The sequence below is a fragment of the Erinaceus europaeus genome, chromosome 14, assembly GCF_950295315.1.
Source record: "Erinaceus europaeus chromosome 14, mEriEur2.1, whole genome shotgun sequence".
Classification (NCBI taxonomy): Eukaryota; Metazoa; Chordata; class Mammalia; order Eulipotyphla; family Erinaceidae; genus Erinaceus; species Erinaceus europaeus.
In genome coordinates this window covers 13,544,359-13,567,628 of record NC_080175.1, presented here as the reverse complement: position 1 = coordinate 13,567,628, position 23,270 = coordinate 13,544,359, and the positions used below count along the sequence as shown (strand labels likewise).

Sequence of the window (23,270 nt, the reverse complement as noted above, 5' to 3'; positions counted from 1 at the left end):
CATCTTTGGGGAGGTAGAAGAAGGAAAATAAGGAAGTATCCAGGGCCTACAACATCATGTGAGAATTCACCATGGGAGAGGTGGGAAGAGATCTGGACAAATAGTAAATGCTTCTAGTACAAAGTCATCAGCGACATAGATGTATATCAGTATCTGTATATCAGTATCTAATGGAAGGACCAGAAATCTACTGAGCAATCTCTGTGTGGTTAAAGTAGTGTGAGGGTGCCTTCTGTTGTTCTCTGGGAAGTACAGTCACACAGAAGAGATTGCAGCATGGTTCAGTAGATGTGAAGTAGGTAAATTGGAAACTCCCAGGAAGTGTACTTCTTGGGGCAGGCAGAGAAAAAGCCTTTTCAAAGGAAATAGCTTGCTGGGGGATTGGGAATGTGTCCCAATGGTGGGGTGTGTGTGTGTGTGTGTGTGTGTGAAAGCCAGATGAACAGTGCTGTGGTTGGATACGTCCTGTCATATAAGCAAACTTGACGTAAGTCTACCCTTTCCCTCATCTTCTGTCTAGAGGTATATAAAAGAGCATTCTTCGACTTGAAAAATTGATGCAGTCAAACTTGAAGGGGCTTATTTTTCTGTTTTCTTGACAAGGTGACCCTGAAGTTGTTTCAAAAGTAACAGCCGAAAGCAAAATCGTTGTTGACAGAAGTGACCTAATTCCCAAAGTGTTAACTTTGAATGTAGGTGATGAGTTTTGTGGTGTGGTTGCTCACATTCAGACTCCAGAAGACTTCTTTTGTCAGCAACTGCAAAGTGGACGTAAGTCAATTCCCTTGATTTGCGCTGTCAAGATGACATACGTTAAGGGACTCAACAGGCACAAATGAAGATGATGTGTATCAGATGTGTATTTCTTTAGCTTAAGATGTGACCTATATCTACAGATAAGCTCGGTGAACTTCAGTCATCCCTTAGCGAGTATTGTAGCCAAGTGTCTCCACGCTCGGATTTTTATCCAACCATTGGTGATATCTGCTGTGCTCAGTTCTCAGGTATGGAAAGAGTGTTATTAAAATTTTCACTTATATTTAAGTAAAACACGTGAAATAGTCTTGCACTCCTGGGACGCTTTGAAAGTATTAACATGCAACAGTTAACATTTTTAAATGTTTCCTAATAAGCTGAGCCAATGGAGGAAGTGAGTGAGCCTTTGAGGGCTGGGTTGAGCACTGATAAAGGAAGCTTTTATTGTCACCTTGGAGATTGAGAGACTAGTGCAGACTATCCTATTTACGTAACTGAAAATGCAGTATTGAGTCACATTTTCACTGCTTTTCTTTGAAATATCAAGAGGGCCTGGAAGCATAGAGCTGCAAGGCACAGCCTCTCTGCCTGCTATTTGCTGTTGAAGGAAGGTTCAGTGAAGATACAAGTAGGCACTTGGTCAGTTGACAACTTGGTTTAGTGTGGGGTCTGTTTGGGTCATGCTGCCAGGTATTACAAAACTGACCTTGCCCCATGTCTTAATGAGTGGCTCATATTGGTCTAGATCTTATGGAGTCACATGGTTCGGGGATCTGCACTGTATAGTGTGGACACAGAACATGGAAATAATGACAGCATACAACATAAGTAATCTATATTGAAGACATGAATAAAGGTGGCATCTTAGGCATTGAAGGTTCCTGATAATCAGTAGTAGTTGTGCTGAATAACAATACATTAAGAAATCTTGATGTCATATATAATAAAATCTGCAATTGACAATCTCTGAATTATGGAGGAAAAAATTTGGTTTAGATCTAAATTGGAAAATCTTTTGAACCTGTCTCTTCCAGAGGATGATCAGTGGTATCGAGCCTCTGTTTTGGCTTATGCTTCTGAAGAATCTGTGCTGGTTGGATATGTAGATTATGGGAACTTTGAAATCCTTAGTTTGACAAGACTTTGTCCCATAACTCCTAAGCTGTTGGAGTTGCCAATGCAAGCGATAAAGTGTACTCTAGCAGGTATGAAATGTTAATGGTCCTCATATTCTGAAAGTATAAAAAAATCTGAAGTGAAGACATTAGAATTGAAATTAAGCTACTGAGAAGATAAGTTGTGTTTAGACAGTGTGTAGCTCAGCGATACTCTATATATTTTGGCTCTTCATAGTAAAATTGTGTGTTTATCTGTGGTTATAAAATAGAACAGTTTTCCTCTTGTAGAATCTGTATTAGCAGCAAATAGCTTCATTAACTATAGGAAGTAGAGGAAAAACCTACTTGTAAAAACAATAAGAATATTCTGACTATAGTATTGAGAAGTTGATGTGTGTCACTAACATGTAGTAGAGATTTTTCTTAGTGTCAGTAAATTGATTCCTACAACTGTCATTGTTTTAAAACCAGAATCCATCAGAGGGCTATTTCTAGGTTTTTGCTGTCATCAGTGTACTATATTTTGAAGCCTGCCCAAGACCTTTTCTTTGCATAATATGTGCTCTCAGGTGGAATGGACATAGCAGTGATACATTTCATGTTTGTGACACATGTTGTGACTGTTCCCCAGAAAGAGGTGAACTAGTTTTCATACTTACCAGAAATGTAGGAAGCAGCCTGTTCCTTCATACATTGTTGCACCATATAAACAACTCTTTTTTAAAATTTTTTTATTTATAAAAAGAAAACATTGAGGGGAGTTGGGCTGTAGCACAGCGGGTTAAGCGCACGTGGCGCAAAGTGCAAGGACCGGCGTAAGGATCCCGGTTCGAGCCCCCGGCTCCCCACCTGCAGGGGAGTCGCTTCACAGGCGGTGAAGCAGGTCTGCAAGTGTCTGTCCGTCTCTCCTCCTCTCTATCTCCCGCTTCTCTCTCAATTTCTCTCTTTCTCTATCCAATAACCAATAAAAAAAAATTAAATTAAAAAAAAAGGAAACATTGACTAAACCATAGGATAAGAGGGGTACAACTCCACACAATTCCCACCACCAGAAATCTGTATCCCATCCCCTCCCCTGATATCTTTCCTATTCTTTATCCCTCTGGGAGTATGGACCCAAGGTCATTGTGGGATGCAGAAGGGGGAAGGTCTGGCTTTTGTATTGCTTCCCCGCTAAACATGGGCGTTGACAGGTTGATGCATACTCCCAGCCTGCCTCTCTCTTTCCCTAATGGGGAAGGGCTCTGGGGAAGCAGAGCTCCAGGACACATTGGTGGGGTCATCTGTCCAGGGAAGTCTGCTAGTAATCATGCTAGCATCTGGAACCTGGTGGTTGACAAGAGAGTTAACTACAAAGCCAAACAAATTGTTGACCAGCATGGACCTAAAGGCTGGAATAGTGCAGATGCAGAGTGGGGGGGGGGGCTTCTGTTTGTAGATAGCTAGTAGGCATATTTTAGTTATATTCCAAAGGGCTTGTGGCTATACTGGTATAAATAGCTCTTTTTATCATTTCATCTGGGCAAGCTTTCAAAAGCTCCAAGCTAAGTACTTTCATCTACTTCATTACCAGAGAGGCTGGACATTATTTTGTAAGTTATTGTTACAGTTTATGAACTGACTGGATATAACCTGGGGACTGTTGACTTCAGTTGCCCTTTAAGGAAGTGCTACAACTGTTTCCTACAGTTAATGTCAGGGGCCATCATTTCTTCCTGAATCATTTCATGCTTTTATTTAGGATTTTCTTAAGAAATTTATTGATGTAATTTACATACCAAAAACAGAGTCACTGTTTCAGGTATGAAACTCCATGGTTTTTTAGTAAGTAAAATCACGGAGTTTCACGGTCACCATTCCCTTTACCTCAGTGAGATATTTGTCCTTGTTTATAGTTGATTGCCCATGGCAACCAGTAGTCTTAATTTCTGTATTCATATATTAACCTTTCTGTGTATTTCACGTCAGGATAATTATAATAGGTCTTTATGTAAAAGCTTTTTTAACAGACTTTTCCTTTATAACATTGTCTTTAGTTCCGTGTTGAGACAATTTACCTGAATGCGTAGAACTTTTTTTATTCCACTGCCTGTCATAGATTACTTAAGTTTAACTTTGTGGAAATTAGGAGCTGAATTTTTTAAGTGTCTGCTACAAGGACTGTTTCAACATCATTTAAACATCTTTGTTAGGAGTAAAGCCATCATTAGGAATTTGGACTCCAGAAGCTACTTGTCTGATGAAAAATGCTGTACAGAACAAAATGATCACAGTGAGAGTGGCTGACAAGACAGAGAATAGTTCTGTGGTGGAGCTTGTTGATATATCTGTGACACCTAATGTCAGCATTACCAAAGTTCTCATGGATGCAGGCTTTGCAGTGGGGGAGAAACCGGAGGTGACAGAAAAACCCAGAGACCTGAAAGAAAACAGTGGTAAGTAAAATGTAGTGAGACACTGTCTGTGCTGAAGTTCAGGTAACTTTATGAATGTGTGGATTATCATACAGAAAGAATACTCATTTGGTTTTTGTTGTTGTTGTTGTTGTTGTTTAGAGTGTGAAAGAGCCCATAGCACTGAAGCTGCCTTCAGGTGGAGAGTAGGGGGAGGCTCGAATCTGGGTCATGAACATGGCAAAGCAGCATGTTGTCCAAGTGAGCTAGTTTGCCAGCTTAACAGATGTTCGTTAGTACCCAGCATCTTTTTACTGCCATCACCTACACTTTGCACATGCGCTACTGAAATCTCTGCAGGCCAGACTTTTGAGATAGCTAGCTAGAGAAGGAGGGAGGAGGGGAGATAGATAAGCACATCACCAGAGGTCCTCCTAGTGTCGTCATACCTCCCAGGCAGTGTGCCAAGCAAGGCACTGGTCCTCCCAGTTGGATACTTAACAACTTTTTAAATTAGTTTTTATTATTAATGATTAAAAATTATAAGATAGTTGGTATAATTCCGCACCATTCTCATCACAGGAGTTTGTATCCCTAACCCCCTCTAGCAGAAGCTTCAATAGTTTTCCCAAGGTCACAGATTGCAGTCGACTTTCCGTCTGTCTCTATATTGGTATATATAGTGCCCGTTTTCTACAGAGATCCTGCCTTCACTTCCCCTCGGTCACACCTACACCTGTTACTGTTTCTGAGTGTCCTTCCTTTTTCCTCTTCTCAGATACGTGAATAGTGCCTGACTGCCTCTGCTGTTTCCCAGATTCACTTCCCTATCTGATGGCATAAAAACAAACATTCCTGATGATAAGTGTTCTGGGACCCAGAGGAATTGGGGTTCAGAGCTCTTTGGTTATCTTCCCCTATTATTAGCACAACCCTCCCCCCCAGTATGGACTGAGAATTTTTGGGGTGCAGAAGGAAGAAGTTCTGGCTTCTGTAATTGTTTCTCTGCTGGCCATGGCCATTGACTGGTCATTGACCCTCAGCCCATTCCTGTCTTTCCTTAGTGGGGTAAGGCTCTGGAGAGGTAGGTTCCAGGACACATTGGTGAGGTTGTCTGCCTAGGGAAGTCAGGTTGGAATAAGTAACCACCACTCACTGTCACGCTATTTATTTTGCAAAATATTTTATTCTCACAGTTCCCTTGGGTATAGAAGAAAAAGCAAATCCATTGGAGTGGACATGGGTTAAACTTTCTGTAGATCAAACAGTGGATGTTGTAGTCTGTATGATATATAGTCCTGGAGAATTTTATTGCCATGTGCTTAAGGAGGATGGTAAGTTGAGTATTGTTTCTTATTAATACATTGATGTAAGTAATCAGTCTAAGATAAGTCTGAGAGAGAAAATGTACTCTTTCCAAGAAGCCTAAGTTATCATTTGTATTTGCAAGAAATATTTGCTTGTATTTGTCAGTTATTTCGTTTAAGGCATTATCTCTATTTTCACTATTTTCTTTACACTTAAGTCAGTTTGTGTTTTGCAGAATTTCTCCTAATTTTTATTTTTTAAGTAATCTTTTGTAAAGAATTTTTTATATTTATTTATTGGATAGAGGCAGCTAGAAATTGAGAGGGTAGGGGATGACACACAGAGAGAGAGAGACACCTGCAGCCCTACTTCAGCACTCATGAAGCTTTCCCCTGTAAGTGGTGACTGAGGGCTGGAACCTGGATCCTTACGCACTGTATCATATGCACTCAATCAAACATGCTACCGTCTGTCCCCTCTAAAATTAGTTTTTGAAAATTAGACTTCAGTTGAAGAAAATCACACACACACACACACATTGCTCCCACTTTGTTTTCAAATACTTAGTTTTGACTTAGCCCCAGAACCATTTCTTTCTCTTGGAAACCCCTCCTTTTCCTTTTCTATCAAGTATATCTTAATTTTAAAAGTTTCTGTATAAAATCTTTCAGAAAAGAGGCTCACCTCTTTATTTTATTTTACTTTTTATTTACTTTATTTACTTTTTATTTATTTTACTTCTTGCCTCCAGGGTTATTGCCGGGGCATGAACCCACTGCTCCTAGAGACCGTGTTTCCCCCCTTTTGTTGCTCTTATTGTTTTATCATTGTTGTGGCCATTATTATTGTTGTGGCCATCATTGGCTAGGACAGAGAGAAATGGAGAGAGGGGAAGACGGGGATGGGGGAGAGAAAGACACCTGTAGACCTGCTTCACAGCCTGTGAAGAGACTCCCCTGCAGGTGGGGAGCTAGGGGCTCGGACTGGAATCCTTAATGCTGGTCCCTGCACTTTGCGCCATGTGTCCTATCTTTATTTTTAAAAGCAACAGTATCTGACATGTGTAGTAATAGTCTGTACAAAGGACCCCTTGCCTGTGACTTTCTGTGCAGGCTGTTTGCTGGGCCGTGTGCAAGGCTCATGCTCTGGTATACAGACATCAGTGCCTTAGTTGTCACTGTGTCCAGTCATTAGTGTGGGCTCAACTGAAGGTATTAAAGAGTAAACTACTTGCCCCCCCCTTTTTTTTTTTGCCTCCAGAGTTATTGCTGGGGCTTGGTGTCTGCAGTACGAATCCATTGCTCCTGGAGGCCATTTTTCCCATTTTTGTTGCCCTTGTATTTGTTACTTGTTATGGCTGTTGTCATTGTTGGCTAGGACAGAGAAAAATCGAGAGAGGAGGGGAGACAGAAAGGAGGAGAGACAGATACATACTTGCAGACCTGCTTCACCGCTTGTGAAGCAACCCCCCTGCCAGTGGAGAGCCAGGGGCTCAAACTGGGATCCTCAACACCAGTCCTAGCGCTTTGAGCCATGTGCACTTAACCCGATGCACTACTGCCTGACCCCCCTACTTACCCATTTTTAAATAAGTTGTTTGGGAATGATTAAGAGTATTTTCCAACTTTATAGGAAAGTGTTCATTCCGCATTGTAACAGATTAAGTGCTGTATGTGTATTGTGTTTTCAGCTTTAAAGAAACTCAATGATTTGAACAAATCACTAGCAGAATACTGCCAGCAGAAATCACCTAATAATTTTAAGGCAGAAATAGGGCAACCTTGCTGTGCTTTTTTTGCAGGTAAGTTACAGTTGTGTGGTCTCGACTTAATTAAAATATTTTGTTTCTTAGCACTAAATACTTGTTAATGTATATTCTTAACTTTAGTGCAGACATTTAAAAAAATAATGGATTATTTTGTTCTTTCTTTTAACAAGGAATCTCCAAATAAAACTTATTTTCACCTGAACTTTCATAAATGTTTTTCTTTCCAGATTTGTGATAATATTAAAGCAAGTTAGTGTCAAGACCTAGTCATTGCAGATTCATTGCTTCATTTGTCATCTTGTGCAAGTTGATCTTAAATATATATATATATATATATATATATATTTGAAATAGTTTAAATCATTGCAGGAGGTTTTAATTTTTTCCAGCACCAGGATCTTGCTAATTCATAGCCCCACTGCCCTTGGGCTAAATTTTCCATTACTCTTTTCATATATATGTATGTATCTATAGAGGGAGGGAAAGATAACTGGCTTGTGGAGTTTCCCCTGGGGCCATGGTCTTCCCATGTGGCTATAGGGCTCAAACCTAGGTCTCTTGAATTGTAAAGTACATACTGTACTGGGTGAGCTACTTCTCAGTCCTCTAAAACATTTTTAGATTTTATATTTAACAAAATAATTATAACCATGGTGAAAATATCAAGTCTCTCAGAGAGAAAAATATGTTCAGGTTTGTGTGTATGAAACCTATCAGATGTAGAATAATGTTTTAACAAACATTTGGGAGATACTGAAAACAGTATTTTGAGGAATGTGCTAGGCCTTACTAAATGATAATTGAGTTTGCTGGAGAAGAAAGCAGACGTATTAGCTATTTTAGACAAAGAGTTTATTTTTCAAGAGAGCAGTTCAGTGTTTCAAGGAGGACAATATTCTTTCTGTTAAATGTAGGTGATGGCAATTGGTACCGTGCACTCATCAAGGAGCTCTTGCCAAGTGGAAATGTTAAAGTACATTTTGTAGATTACGGAAACACTGAAGAAGTTACTGCAGATGAACTCCAAATGATCTCATCGAAATATTTAAAACTTCCATTTCAGGGGCTACAGTGCTGGCTAGTAGGTATGTTATAGACTGAGAAGTTTTCACAGTTAACTTATTTTAGCAGCTAAATATTAATCATTTTGATTTTAGTATTTTTTGTAAATTCAAAAAATTCTACTTCATACTATAAAGTTTCAGAGTGTTTGTTTTAAGCAGAGCACTACTCAGCTCTGGCTACCCATGGTGCCTGGGGGGCTGAACCTGGGACCTTCTGCAGGCAAGTCCTCCAGAGGCTGCTCATGGGTTCATCCCCTGGGTACTGTTACAAGGCAGAGTGGTTCTTTAAAGTGGGGGGGGGGGGGTTTGGAAAACACAAACTAGTGGCCAGGATGTCCTTTGTTGATACCTAAATATGAGGATAGCTTGTTTTTCTGTGAAAAACTAGTATTGATTCTCTTTGTGATATTTCGCAGGAATCCTTAAGAGCCTCAAGCATTGAAACCTTCTGACTTAGCAACTTCTATACTTTTTTCTGTATAATTTCTGTAGCTCTCATTTCCTTTTTTTTCCTTCTGCCTGTTATTGTTGCAGTTTAGTGCCATCCATTGTGTGTGTGTGTGTGTGTGTGTGTATGTGTGTATGTGATCCATTCTGGGTGTGTGTGTGTCTGGGTGTGTGTCCCCCATTGAGAGGGAAGAAAGGAGAGATTGCAGCATTGCTTCATTACTCATGAAGCCTCCCCCTACAGGTGGAATTTGAACCTGGGTCCTGGTGCATGGTAGCAAGTGCACTGTTACCAGGTGTACCACCACTTGGCCCTAATTTAATATTTCGTAGACTTTTATTTCCTGTGTTGCTGGGGGTTGAACCCAGGGCCTCCTGCATTCAGGCCTTGGCAGTGTATGCACTGAGCCATCTTCTTGGATGCTGTAATTGTGTATCTGATAATTTTTCTAAAGAATAGCCATAGAACTGTACAAAAATCACCTACAAGGAAATCACACAACTGTTCACAATAGCAAAAAAACTAACAAGCCAATTATAGAAGATAATTAAGTTATGGTTCATGTAGTGGATAATAGTAATACTTATTTCAGAGAAGTATTGTCAGAAGAAGATGTTTAGAACAGTTTACCAAGTTCTGATTGCTGGTCATTAGGTACTCAAATGATGTTGAACATGCTACCGATAGGAAGATTGGTCACGATACATTTGAAGTCAAATTATAAGAGATGCAGGGGACAGCATTGTGTTCAGAGGACAGATTCTAGAACAACTTCTGCCTCTGAAGTCATGAGACCTAAGGGGAAAAAAATGAACTCTGCTTTCATTTCCTCATCTGGAAAATACTACTGTATTTCTCAAAGAGTCATTATAAACCAAAGATAAATACCATAAAGCACTTACGATGCTATATCTATAATAGCTACCATTATACATTTTATAAAGAAATGAATATGCATGTATGAATATTCATATGCACATAAAAATTGTGGAAGATATTATCTTCCCAGTATATTCATGTCTGGAAGGATAGATGGTTTTCATGTTTGCCTGCCTGTCTGCTTTCTACTTATTTTGCACTAAGTATGTTTCAAGTTATTACTGCTTTTTACTGTCACCAAAGTTATCCCTGTGGCTCAGTGCCTGCAGGACAAAACCACCACTCTCAGAAGCCATTTCTGTTTTCCTCTTTTCTTTCTTTTTTTGGATAGAGACAGGGAGAAATTGAGAGGAAAGGGGTGATAGAGAGGGAGAAAGAGAGACACCTGCAGCATACTTCACTGCTGATGAAGCTTCCCCCTGCAGGTGAAGACCAGGGCTTGAACCCAGATCCTTATACAAGGTAATGTGTATGCTTGCATCACTGAGTGTGCTACTGCTTGTCCTTCCCCACGATTATTGTTTTTAACTACCATGCTTTATGTCAAGGCTTTTAAAAATGTGGAGCCAAAACAATAGCACTGACTTGAGAACTTGTGTAAAAAAATGCAAATCTTCAGGCTGGGGAGATAGTATATTGGTTATACAAAAAAGACTTTTATGCCTGAGGCTCCAATGTTCTAGGTTCAACCCCTGGCATCACCATAAATCAGAGCTGAGCATTGCTGTGGTTTTTTTTTTAGAAAACTGTAGTCCCTACCCAAAACACATACTATATTGGAAACTCCTGGGTGTGGCCCCAAGTGTATTTGAACAAGTTCAAGTGATTCAGTTGCACATTCAAGTTTGAGAGCCACTGTTATGGAGAAAAGATAAGCCAAAACACCCCCCAATATTTTGTATTAAGTTGTCATTGAAATATTCATTATAAAAATAGAAGTGAATGGGGCCAAGAGTTAGCTCACCCAGTAAAGCACACTTTACCATCTGTGAGGATCTGGATTTGAACCTCGGGCACCACACAGGAGCACCACGCATGGTGACAGGGTATATGTCTAATGAATGGTGGAGAGGTGCTATGGCATCACCTTCGCTGTCTCTGTCTTGCCTCTCTATCTCTTGTCTCTATCTAAAATGAAAGAAAAATTATGGAATTATGCAGGACCAAAGCACTGGCACCAAAAAAGAAGTGTACAGTTGACATCTCCTGCCAATATTATTGTAGCTGTGTCAGAACACAACAGTGACTTCTGAAAGAAACAATCATACTGTCCTCCTATCTTTGTTTATTAGAAAAAAACCAAGTGAAGATAAATTTGTAAGGAAAGATACTGAGTTTCCTAACACACAGGTAATATATTTGATAAAGGTATTTATCTGTAACTCAGGCACATAGGATATAGATATAATTGAGTATTGGTAAGAGGTATGCAAAATCATTTACCTTAAATAGTATATTTGACAAGCACACAGTTCTTTGATGATATTGAAGCAAAAGTGTAGTTCATAACTCTTTCTAAGACAGATTTCATTTGCAGACATTCAGCCTAAAAATAGACACTGGAGTAAAGACGCCATAGAAAGATTTCAGACAAGTGTTTCTGGGATAAAGCTCCAAGCCCGGGTAGTTGAACACACAGAAGCTGGAGCGGGGCTTGAACTCACAGATCTCTCCACGTCTTACCCCAGAATAATCAGTGACACTCTGATTGAGGAAAATCTGGTGTTACAAGTTAGTTCACCAAATAAGGACTTGGCGAAAAGCAGCCCTGTCAATAAACAGGATCTTCAGGCTGACACTACAGAGTATCCAGGTAACACCTTAAAACCATTTGTTTGAATTTGATGTTCTTGCTGTTGTCGGCTGTGGGAAAACGTCTATCTTCTGTGATCAGATAGGATATATCCAGGATAGTATGGCCATAAACAAAAAAATTCTGTCTTACCTGATATAACTCTCCTGTAAAAACATACTTTGTGGAAATAGATTATTAATAGACAAAGTTGATTTCATACTGATTCGTCAAAACTTTTTTTTCTGCCTTCAGGATTACTGTCACTGGGGCTTGGTGCCAGCACTACAAATCCACTGTTCCTGGAAGCTATTATTATTATTTTGCATTTTATTGGGTAGGACAGGGGGAAATTGAGAGGGATGGGGAAGATAGAGAGGGGAAGAGAAAGACACCTGCAGACCTGCTTCACTACTTGTAAAGCGACCCCCCTTGCAGGTGGGGAGCTGGGGGCCCAAACTGGGATCCTTGCACAGGTCCCTGAGCTTTATACTATGTGCACTTCACCCGGTGTGCCACTGCCCGACTCCCAACATTTTACTTAACAACCACTATGTTCACTATTATCAGGTCAACTTTTGTCTAGCTGCTGTGCATCGTAAAGTTTGAAGTTTACTCATGTGTTTCTTACATACAGTATTATGTTATCTGTAATATTACTGTACTACTATAGGGATGGAAAGCTCAATGGTTCTCTTGATTAGGCTTTTCTGTTTTCTTACAAAATCCCTTAAATTGAATTGAACCCTTTGTGTGAGGATAACTAACTTAAAGCTTGGGAATTTGGAAAATGTTGCCAGCAATAGGTGAAGAAACCTACTACTAGGACAGAATGCTGAATTTGATAGCTTTCATATAAGACTATTTTTGTACATTTCAGTCATTTCTTCAACTACTCATTGGAGAACAACAGAATTGCCAGTTAATAAAACTGTACCAGCAAACATTCTAGAAATCATTAGCCCAAACTTATTTTATGCCCTACCAAATGAGATGTCAGGTAAGAATGAAAGTTTCAGGCATACTTATTATCATCTCTGTAACTGTATGATAAAGCTTAGGTGAATCTCAGGAAGTTGTGGGCAAGGCAGGCATGCAAGATAAGTTTTCCCACTCATATTTTAACTATGAATTTACCATAATGGTATTTATGACAGATTTAGTTACGCAAAGCATGACTGTGAGCATGAAGGGGTATTCTTGTTTTCATTACCTCTCAGCCAGATACTGATCATGTATCATTCTTTAAAATAATGTCTAACTGCTGTGTAATATGTGACTTAAAATATATTGTGTCCATATTGCATTCACTAAGGGAATCTTGTGCAGCCACATGGAGATTTTGAATCAAAACAGTTCTCTGTATACTGAAAGAATATTTTATCATCAGTGTTACTGTGTCTTACAAACTTAAGAGAAATGTTTTGCAGTGAACTTGATCATGAAGAAAAGTAGACTTTACTCCTTTTTAATGAAATTTACAATTTAGGAATATCTTTAATGTGCTTGCAGTGTTGAAAGGTGTAGTTAGTTGGGTGGTCACATCAGAATAACTTGCAGGCACTTGAAGCTTCAAATGATCAAACCGTGTATTATGATAATACCAATGAAGACTGCTCTTAAATTTGTCTCTAACATTATAAATATTATCTTGAGTGAAAAGCAGCTTAGAATTACAAGGTACATTGTATGGAATGGTAAAATAGATGTCTTTTGTCTTTTATTACTAGTTATAATACGTACTGAAAAGTATACTGAACAGTTTGAGTACAGCTTTCATTGAATGAACACATGAATCTAGCCGCCCCAATCTCACTGGTCCACTGGAGGCTTCCTTCTTGCCTCCTCCTGGTGTTGATTGCATTCCTTTCCACAAATGACCAGTAGTGACTTACTTTATCTGCTTTTAAAACATAATTGTGTATTTTAATGCAGTCGTTATTAATTTTTTATATTACTGTTGTAAAGCGTAGCACTGAAGTTCTTCACAAATGTTTGCTTTTTATATATTTTAGAAGATCAGGAAAAACTAAGTATATTGACAACTGAATTATTAGAATATTGCAGTGCTCAGAAAAGTCACTCTGTCTACAGACCAAACATTGGTGATGCATGCTGTGCCAAATACACAAGTAAGATTCATCTCAGTTAAATGTTAAAGTATTTTGTCTACTGACTTGTATATGAAATTAATTGGACATGTTATTTTGCATGGATAGCCTATTTTGTTAGAAAAACTAAGGTCAAGGTAAGGTTTTATACACTGGGCACATTCAGCTTCTGTGCTCCATTACTATAGACTCATTTATGCAAAGATATAGGTCAGCGTCTGAAAACCTGTTAGTACTTTTAGATAGTGAGTTCTCTCTCTTTGGATCAGTTAAATGGTATTTCTGTATGATGGGGCTACTAGTAATTTCTAGAACTCCATGAATGTACCATCTGCCATCCTCCCTCACCGCTGCTCATGAAGTTGACTGGGGACTTGAACCTGGGCCCTGGAGCATGGTAAAGTGTGTACTCTACCAGGTGTATCACCACCTGGTCCCAAGGCTAAATAAAGCCTTTTATTAACTTGAATTTTAGCTTACAGTTGTGTTTCATTCAGACAGGTTTCTGTAGTACATTAGACATAAGTGATACATTGCCAAATTTCCTAAAAGGCATAGTTACATGTAAAGAATAAGGCTCTGGCTAATATTTTACATTTAATTTCAATTGTTGAATAAGTAACATAATTACTGAGCCTTGGGGATTTGCAATACAAACTGGAACTCTTGGCCTCTCCATAGTAGCTTTGGTTGGAATTTGTTAAATCATTTCCGTTTCTGCATATCTTTCCAGTTTCCATTATTGTCTTATTCTCTGCCCCTGTGATTGTATCCCTCCTTTCATAAAAAAAAAAAAAAGGAAAAAAATCTTAAATTTGTCTTTTAATAGGACCTGGGAGAGAGTACAGGTGATTGATGCCTGTATTTAATCCGAAGTCTTGCCAGAAATCTTTGGGTGAATTTCCAAGTGATACTGATGTAATTCTGAATAACCATCTGAATTGGGGAGGGGAGAGGCCCGTTAATGAGATTACACTGTCTTTTCAGTGGATGATATCTGGTACCGTGCCATTGTCCTGTGGACATCAGACACTGAGGCCAAGGTTCTTTATGCAGACTATGGAAACATTGAGACGCTGCCGCTCTCGAGATTGCAGCCAATCTCTGCCAGCCACTTGGAGCTTCCTTTCCAAGTCATCAGATGTTCCTTTGAAGGTAGACAATGTCACTTTCTAGTCTGAAAGAATGAGAAATGAACTCCCTTCTGCTTTAGAGTCCTGAGTCTGAGTCAAGTGGATACTTCAAGTAGCCGCTCAATTTTTTAAGTACTAAGCAAAGTTTACAAGGAAATTTCATGCTTTTCTTCATTTTCATACAAACTTACAGTAAGTGAGTCCATCTTACTTACAGATTAGTTTCAGAGTTTTGGGATTCTGAGATTGTATTTGACCGTGGAGTCTGAATAAATTGAACTGAAACACTAACATAGCTTGATATTCCTGATTGCTTCACACAGAAATCCCGGCAGATAAAAGGGCACCAATTGGGCCAGTGAAATAGGTCACTTGTCATGTGCATGGCCTGTGTTTGAGCCTGGCACCTACCACATTGAAGGGAGCTTTGGTGCTGTGGTCTTTTTCATTCTCTCCCTCTGTCTTTCTAAGTAAATATATGGAAAAAAAAAAACGGTTTAAAGCACACAGCTCCTTCCTAACCTACTTTGGTTTTGACTAGAGAGTTTGAAACCTGTTTATTACTGTTGTTTCTCCCATTATATGTCCATGAAGGCAGACCTTTGCCTGCTTAGTGTTCTCTAAACAGAGATTCATGCTTGATATAAGTCTTACTTTCTCCTTTTTGTTTTTCAACCAAGGTTATCACTGGAGCTCAGTGCCTACATAACTACATTTCATTCACTGGCTTTTTTTCCCCTTCAGATAAATAGACAGACAGACCACAGCATCACCCCACCACTTGTGAAGCTTCCCCTCAGCACACACTCCTGTCTCATGGCCAGGTGCCCAAACCTGGGGCCTCAGCAAGTTATATATAATGTGCTATAGTGTATGATGCTCTAGTGGGTGAGCCACTTTCTGGACCCCAATAGGTTTGATTTAAAAAAAATACAACAGGAATACTACATCAAAATCTACCAAAAGCCTCGTTAAACTCAGTGAGTCTTTTGCTCATTACCCTTTGATAATTTAAATATTTTTCTTAAAGGATTTGAAGATGAATTAACTTTTATTTTTTTCAGGATTAATGGAATTGAATGGAAGCTGTTCTCAATTAATAATAGAGCTACTGAAAAACTTCATGTTGAATCAGAATGTTATGCTTTCTGTAAAAGAGATTACTAAGAACATTCATGTAGTGTCAGTAAAGAAGTGTTCTGACAATGGTCCTGTCAGTATAACTGATAAGCTGGTGACCTGTGGTCTGGCGAAAAATACCACCTCTAAAATGCAGACTCCTTTAAATAAAGGTACTTAGTTGTAGATATAGGTGTAACTAATGGCAGATGTAATAAACTTAGGTGACTATCTTTTCTTTGTTTTCCTTAACACCCAGTAGCAGGGTGACACCAGAGAGGGAAATGACTGGAGGGTCACAAGCCTCCCATTCTGAATTTTTCTCAGATAGATAGAATTGAGATTTAAAGAGTTTTAGAAATGTCAAGCATCTGAAGTCACATGGAACTTAAATGTTTGATCCTTTTTAAAGTACTCATTTTATCGCTCAGTGATGTTCCATAAATTGATTTGGCAGAATTCTTAACGAAAAAATAGAAATTCCTTATGATATTCAAAAAAAGCAAACCAGTGGTATTAATTTGGTAATGCCCAGGAGACAGTAATAGATAGCATTAAAACTGAAATGAAAACTTAGTGGTGGTTGGAAGCCGTGCCCGAGGGGATAGATCTGAGTATCTTCCCAAGTTTTTTAAAAAATGTATTTATAATAATAGTGTTTTTGTTTTGCTTCTAGAAAAGTTTAACAAGACTGATTGCTGCTGCACTGAATTACAGAAACAGGTATGTAAAATTTCCCATAAGTGAAAGTATGCTTCTAACATATTTAATTTTTAGAAATAATACTATTTCTTTTTCATCCATAGGTTGAAAAACATGAGCAGATTCTTCTCTTCCTCTTAAACAATCCAATCAGTCAAAATAAATTTATTGAAATGAAAAAATTGTTAAAAAGTTAAGTAAGTTAAATTTGATGTCTTTGCTACTTCTGTAACCACTAGTAAGACATCCTAGGCCTGTGGTAAAAATAGTTAAAGGGAGTGTCACCTTGAGAGGCTGTGCTTTATTTCCTTGCTTAATAGTCTGGGGCCTAGTTATAATGTTTGTACTGTCTCTGGATTTTAGTTGATATTATTTTTTTGGCACTGCTTATGGAACTACTCCCAGGAGTGTGTGCAGGTTGCAATAACGTTTCGATTTTTAGGAAAGCTTATGGTATTGATATGTGAAGGGAGTTATTAAAACTGTTGTCGGGTCAAAGCTTAGCCTCCGTTCTTTGTATCTGGATGTGAAATGAACTCACTTGTGCAAGCATTGCTAGAAAAACATGGAGCTCTTTTATGAAGAGATTTCAGAGAGCTGAGAATGGCAGTTGGGCTATACTGATGGAATTACTATTTTTTGAAGCAAAACGAACCTCTCCCTTTGTGTTATGCTAGTAGTTAAAATCAGTATCTGAAATTAAAATTTTATGCTAGTAGTTAAATGTTTTTAATTAAAATTAGTAATTAAAATGTTATGCTAGTAGTTAAAATCAGTATCTGAAATTAAACAATGCTTCTTTCGCTCTTTACTGACTATGATGCTTTGGTCTGCCCTTAGAGATTACTTTATGGGCAGAATTTCTGAGCAAAATGAAGTTACCCTTTGTACTACATTGAGTTTCTTTAATTCTAGTAAAAGTAATAGAACTTTGACTTACCTGCCACACCCCGCAATGCTGAAAGAGCAGTTTGTGTCAGACCTTTTGCAGAGTCCTGTGTGGGATTGATGCAGGCACAGCAACTCTCCTAGGGAAGAACCTGTTTTGCCCATTTTCTGGGTAGTAGTTTATACTTGTCCTGTTTCTGTGATTTAAAAATAGGAGTTCTCAATTCTGGGCCTAGTGGTGGTGCACCTGGTTGAGTGCACATGTCATAGTGCAAGACCCAGGTTCAAGCCCCCAGTTCCCACCTGCAAGGGGAAAACTTTGCAAATGGTGAAGCAGTGCTACAGGTGTCTATCACTCTCCCTCTTTCTCCACCTTCCTCTGGATTTCTTACTCTCTCTACCAAATAAATACATACAATAAAAATTAGAAATGAAATAAAAATGTAAGTTCCAAGTTAAATGTCATTAATGGATGATCGTTGTGATTCTTAGGATTTAGTTCCTTTCCATGTTTTGGGTTATACTTTACAAATTCTGCCCTACAATTGCAACTACAGTCTTCAAGTTTTAATACTTGGATGTTTTATCTACTGGAGTTCAAAATCTTAATCTAGGAAACTGAATTTATCATTAAATTTAAGGGACATGACATGACAAGGAATAGAATTTAGTCCTAGTGCCAAACTATTGCATTTTCAATCAGGTTGATTAACTTGTATGCCTTACCATCTTTTGATTTGTATACTAGACTCTTTTTCATAAGGATTTCTAGAGTGCTCACACAACTTTTTCCCCCTTGAATTAAGGCCAGGCATGCATTGTTTTTTCTTTTCCCCCCACTACTGTGAGTCTCTCTTTGATTCAGACAGACAGTGGGAGAGAGGCTGCAGCTCCAGAGCTTCATGCTTTACCATGTTTTGAGCCTGGTCTGTGTTCATGACAAGGCGGATAGCCTGTGAGCTCTCTTCCTGACTCCAAAAATACTAGATGTGTTTTCTGTTTCTAGATAGATTGAAGTCATTACTTTAAAAATAATCTTGATAGAAAAAGGTTGGAGGGTGGTCTGGGATGTGGCGCAGTAGATAAAAATGTTGGACTCTCAAGCGTGAGGTCCAGAGTTCAATCCCTCACAGCACATATACCGGAATGACATATGATTCTTTCTCTCTCTTCTCTGCCTGTCATTCTTCATGAATAAATCGATAAAATCTTTTTAAAAAATAAAAGAAAAACAGGTTGGAGGTATGGATCAACCTGCCAATATCCGTGTCCAGCAGAGATGCAATTACAGAAACCAGAACTCTCACCTTCTGCACCCCAAAAAGAATTTTGGTCCATATAGTCCCAGAAGAGGAACAATGCTAGGGGATAGATAACTAGAGGACTCTGAAATTTTCTTTCATTAGGACCCAGAGAGAAAAGAGGGAAAAGGGACATTTGAAAGTAGTAGTGGGTATAGGTGTAACTTCGGAAGAGAAAGTAGGACCATAGAAAAAATGTACAAAGATACATAGACAGATACTTACAGCATTAATAGTCAACCCATATCTGTGACCTTGGGAGAACCACTGTAGCTTCCAGTGAAGGGAATGGGCTCACAGAATTCTGGTGGTGGGAACAGTATGGAATTGTACCCCTGTTGACTTGTAATTTTGAAAATCAGTGTTAAATCACTAATGAAGAAATCTTGAATTAAACATACCTTAATGGACTTTCCCCTACTGTGCGATTACATACATTGCCTACATTTAAATACAGAATAATACCGTATGTTGGTATTTACTTATATTTGGCCTTTAAAAAGCACTTCAATAGCTACACATTTATTCTTCACAGTACTCTTGGGGAACCCCCTTTTATAGATGAGGAAACTGAATCTCAAAGAGATTAAAAGGCTTCCAGAAAGTCTTACACAGAGACTGGAAAAACAGTTCTAAGATGTATCAAGACTGAGCTCTCTCTTCTGCTCTTTGCTGCCATCTGTATGTATGCTACAATATCACCTTACATTAGATCTATTATACAGGGTACAAAAGTAAGGCTTTATGTCAGGAAAAACTACATAACAGGACTGCTTAAGCATACTTCCTTTATTGTGGTAAAAATATAATTGAATACTAGCTCTATTATTCTTTCTAGATAAATGTATTTGAAATTTGTTTCATCATCTGTGGAGAAATGTTTAAATTTGTTAAAACTGTAAAATTGCTAAACTAGGAATGTTGCAGTGAGTACATAGAGCCCTTAATCTATTCAAGTGTGGTAAGTACTGTGACATGTAAGTTAAAATATTTTTAATATCTGGAAGATGGTGCAATTAGCCATTCTTTATGTATGAGGTATAACAATTGTAATTAACATAGATAGCACTGCTCTGCTGCTGGTGAGCTTTGTACCTGGAGAGCCTGATTTAAATGTATAGTTTCAGTTAAAAGTGAATATATGATTTGTTTGTACTTGATATAGAAGATGCATAGTTACCGAGTTTTCCTATAAGATATAACAGAAATTGATTTTTTCTTTTTCAGAAACAGTGTCTCTCGGAAGTAAACACTTGTGAAAAAAGGAAACTTCAAAGGCTAGATTTAGGAGAAAAAGTACCGCATCTTTTGTTTGTTTGGAAGCTTTTTTTTTTTTTAATGCCTCTGTTTCTGTTCGCTTATCACTCTTCCATTAGGTTGGGCAGTTTGATATTTTTTTCCCTCTAAATTATTTCTTCCAAATAAGTCTTGCACAGTAGATTCATACCTTATATTGGGATATTGGGGAAACATATCTATCTATCTATCTATCTATCTATATATATATATGTGATTTCTGCTGTATATAAAATGTGTCTCCATGTTGATAGCAAATAAATATAGTTGATGGATACACAGCCTTTATTATTTTCTGTATGTCAGAATTATTAATAAGCCTATTCTCCCTGTCATCATTTGCCTCTTTCACATAATAATAAATGCTGTTTACACCTCCCTGCTTTGGTTTCTGCTCTTTTTCTGTCTGCTCTGAGGTCTCTGACTTCTTTCTCTCCACTTTTTCTTGACTCCTTTTTCCTTTGAGTCCATTGTTGCACTCTCCACCATTCCAACTAGGGCAGGAACTTTTCTCTTTTATGGTAGATAGAATTTGCCATTTTCTGAAGTGCAGATATGTTACCAGGTGAAATTCATAATCTGAGTTGGAGTATTTTTCTTGGATGGCATAGTATAAGATCAAAGAAGATGCCACCAAACTTAATAGAAGAAACCTGTAATACTGATTTTTCTGCTAATATGTGTCAGTTAATCTGTTAGTTTATGTGGATTTTTTCCACATAAAAATATTAATGGGCTTCTGTTAAACAAAATTTATACTGCTTTGCTCAATAAATTTGTTTCAGTTCATGCCAGATTTCCCTAGTTTTCTTCTTTGTCAGCATTTTGCTGACTTTTTTTCATAAGAGCATTCGATGCTTAGTTCAATATTGTTTAATTCTAACCACAATGAAAAATGCATATAAAATTATGGAATCACCAAATTTAACCATTTTACTAAGGGAAATTAGGGTAAACTGAATACACACAGAAATCTTTGAATTCATCAGATTTCAATGTTTTATCAAATGGTACTAGTAAGATGAACACAAGTGTTGTGTTTGTGGCACATTTTTGCATAGAAAAACACTTTGACTTTCCCAATAGCCCAGTAGTTTTCAATAGACCTTAATATTATTTGGTGGTTCAGCTATTTGCCTTTTCTTCAAAAAGGAAAATCTTGGGCCTGGGAGATGGCACAGTGGGTGAAATGTTGGACTTCCATGCATGAGGTCCTGAATTTGATCCCAGGTTTCCCATGTGTGAGTGTTGCTGTGGTATTTTCTTTCCCTATCTTTCAGAAATCTTTTTTTTTCCTCCTTTATGGGGGGGGGGTGGGCTTAATAACAGTCAACCGCAAAATACAGTAGTTGATACATGAGTAACATTTCTCAGTTTTCCACATAACACTCTTAACGCCCCATCTAGGTCCTCCACCATCATGTTCCAGGACCTGAATACTCCCTACCTGCCCCCAGAATACTTTCTTTGGTACAAAACACCAAATCCAATCCAGTCCAAGTTCTGCCTTGTATTTTTCCCTTCTGTTCTTACTTCTCAACCTCTTTTTGTGAGTGGGATCATCCCATATTCATCCTTTTCTTTCTGACTTTATCTCACTTAACATGATTTCTTCAAGATCCATCCAGGATGGGGTGAAAAGGTGAAGTCACCATTTTTAATAGCTGAGTAGTATTCCAGTGTATATATAGACCACAATTTGCTCAGCCACTCATCTGTTGTTAGAAACCTGAGTTGCTTCATGGCATTAAAAATTGTACTGCTATGAACATAGGTATGCTTTTGGATGGGCATGTTTGGTTCCTTAGGCTATATCCCCAGGAGAGGAGTTGCAGGGTCATGGGGTAGGTCCACTTCTGGCCAACTCAGAGTTCTCCAGACTGCTCTCCACAGAGGTCGGACCAATTTACATTCCCCTCAGAAGTGCAGGAGGGTTTCTTTGCCCCAACAACCTCTCAGCATCTGTTGTTGCTATTTCTGATGTATGATATTCTCACAGAGGTGAAGCGGTATATCATCTAATTTTTATTTCTCTGACAATGACTTGGAGCATTTTTTCATATAGTTGTTGGACATTTGGATCTCTTTGAATATTTTGTTCATATCCTCTCCATTTTTGGATGGAGTCATTTGGTTTTTCTGTTGCTGAGTTTGGTGAGCTCTTTATATACTTTGGTTATTAGCCTCTTGTCTGATGTATGGCATATAAAGGTCTTCTCCCATTCTGTAAGTGGTCTGGTTTCTTTTATTTTGGTGGTGGTTTCTTTTGCTGTTCAGAAGCTTTTTAAAATTTTTCTTTATTGGGGGATTAATGTTTTACAGTCGACAGTAAATATGATAGTTTGTACATGCATAACATTTCTGTTTTCCACACAACAATACAACCCCCACCAGGTCCTCTGTCATCCTTTTAGAAGCTTTTAATTTGATGTAGTCCCATTGGTTTATTTTTGTCCTAGTCTTCCTTGGCAAGGAAGATTTTGTATCATTGAAGATGCCTATAAAGTTTAGATAGAAAAGAGTTCTGCCAATATTTTCCGATAAGTACTTGATAGTTTCTGGCAGAAGTCTTTTTTAAAGCCTAGTCTCTAAAACCTGCCTCACAAATAGAGATATAAATTAAATGTCTCCTGAGTTAATTTGACACATTTCCATATAAAATACCAGGTTTTTGAGTGGCTTAAGTTCTTTTTAATTAACATGAATCTAGCAAATGTTCATTGAGCTTCATACTTATTGAGCCCAGTGGCTTAATTTTTTTAACATTTGTTTGTAGTATATGATTGTGAGTATAATTCCATGCTTATATGAATGTATACAAACTCACAGGTGGTCTTTTCACTGGGTAGTGCCACATATGACCTATCACACCTGGCAATCCTTGCCATCATGTTCCCTTCAAATATCTAGTTTGCTTGTAAGTACAGGAGAGCTGAGGCCACAGAACCAGACATGTAGCTTGTTGCCTGGTGGGGGCCATGCCAGGATTGAGACAAGTCGGGCTCATGTTGCCAGGGTAGAGCACTGCCACAGACCACAAACAGTGACAGGAAAGACACAAGGCCATTCAGTTCTCCAGTATGCCTTTTCTTCTGTTAAAAGTTTAATTTTTGTTGGGCCAACTAGAGATCTGAAAGTCCAAAATAGTCAAGGGGATGAGAGGAGCATTAGTATCCTGAAGTTTGAGTTTTCTC

General features: G+C 38.3%; 1 protein-coding gene across 1 annotated transcript in view; it reads left to right on the top strand.

Annotated features, from left to right (window-relative positions):
* Positions 1-20,865, top strand: part of TDRD1 (tudor domain containing 1) — a 33,583-nt gene extending 12,718 nt beyond the window's left edge. Inside the window, exons 12-26 of the mRNA XM_060171243.1 lie at positions 604-771; positions 897-1,004; positions 1,791-1,961; positions 4,067-4,309; positions 5,464-5,601; positions 7,266-7,376; positions 8,258-8,428; positions 11,272-11,547; positions 12,407-12,526; positions 13,542-13,658; positions 14,625-14,792; positions 15,835-16,062; positions 16,566-16,612; positions 16,696-16,788; positions 20,008-20,865. Of these exons, the coding sequence (XP_060027226.1) occupies positions 604-771; positions 897-1,004; positions 1,791-1,961; positions 4,067-4,309; positions 5,464-5,601; positions 7,266-7,376; positions 8,258-8,428; positions 11,272-11,547; positions 12,407-12,526; positions 13,542-13,658; positions 14,625-14,792; positions 15,835-16,062; positions 16,566-16,612; positions 16,696-16,788 (2,159 nt within the window). The 3' untranslated portion in view covers positions 20,008-20,865. The remainder of the gene's footprint in view (positions 1-603; positions 772-896; positions 1,005-1,790; positions 1,962-4,066; positions 4,310-5,463; positions 5,602-7,265; positions 7,377-8,257; positions 8,429-11,271; positions 11,548-12,406; positions 12,527-13,541; positions 13,659-14,624; positions 14,793-15,834; positions 16,063-16,565; positions 16,613-16,695; positions 16,789-20,007) is intronic.
* Positions 20,866-23,270: the final 2,405 nt, after the last annotated feature.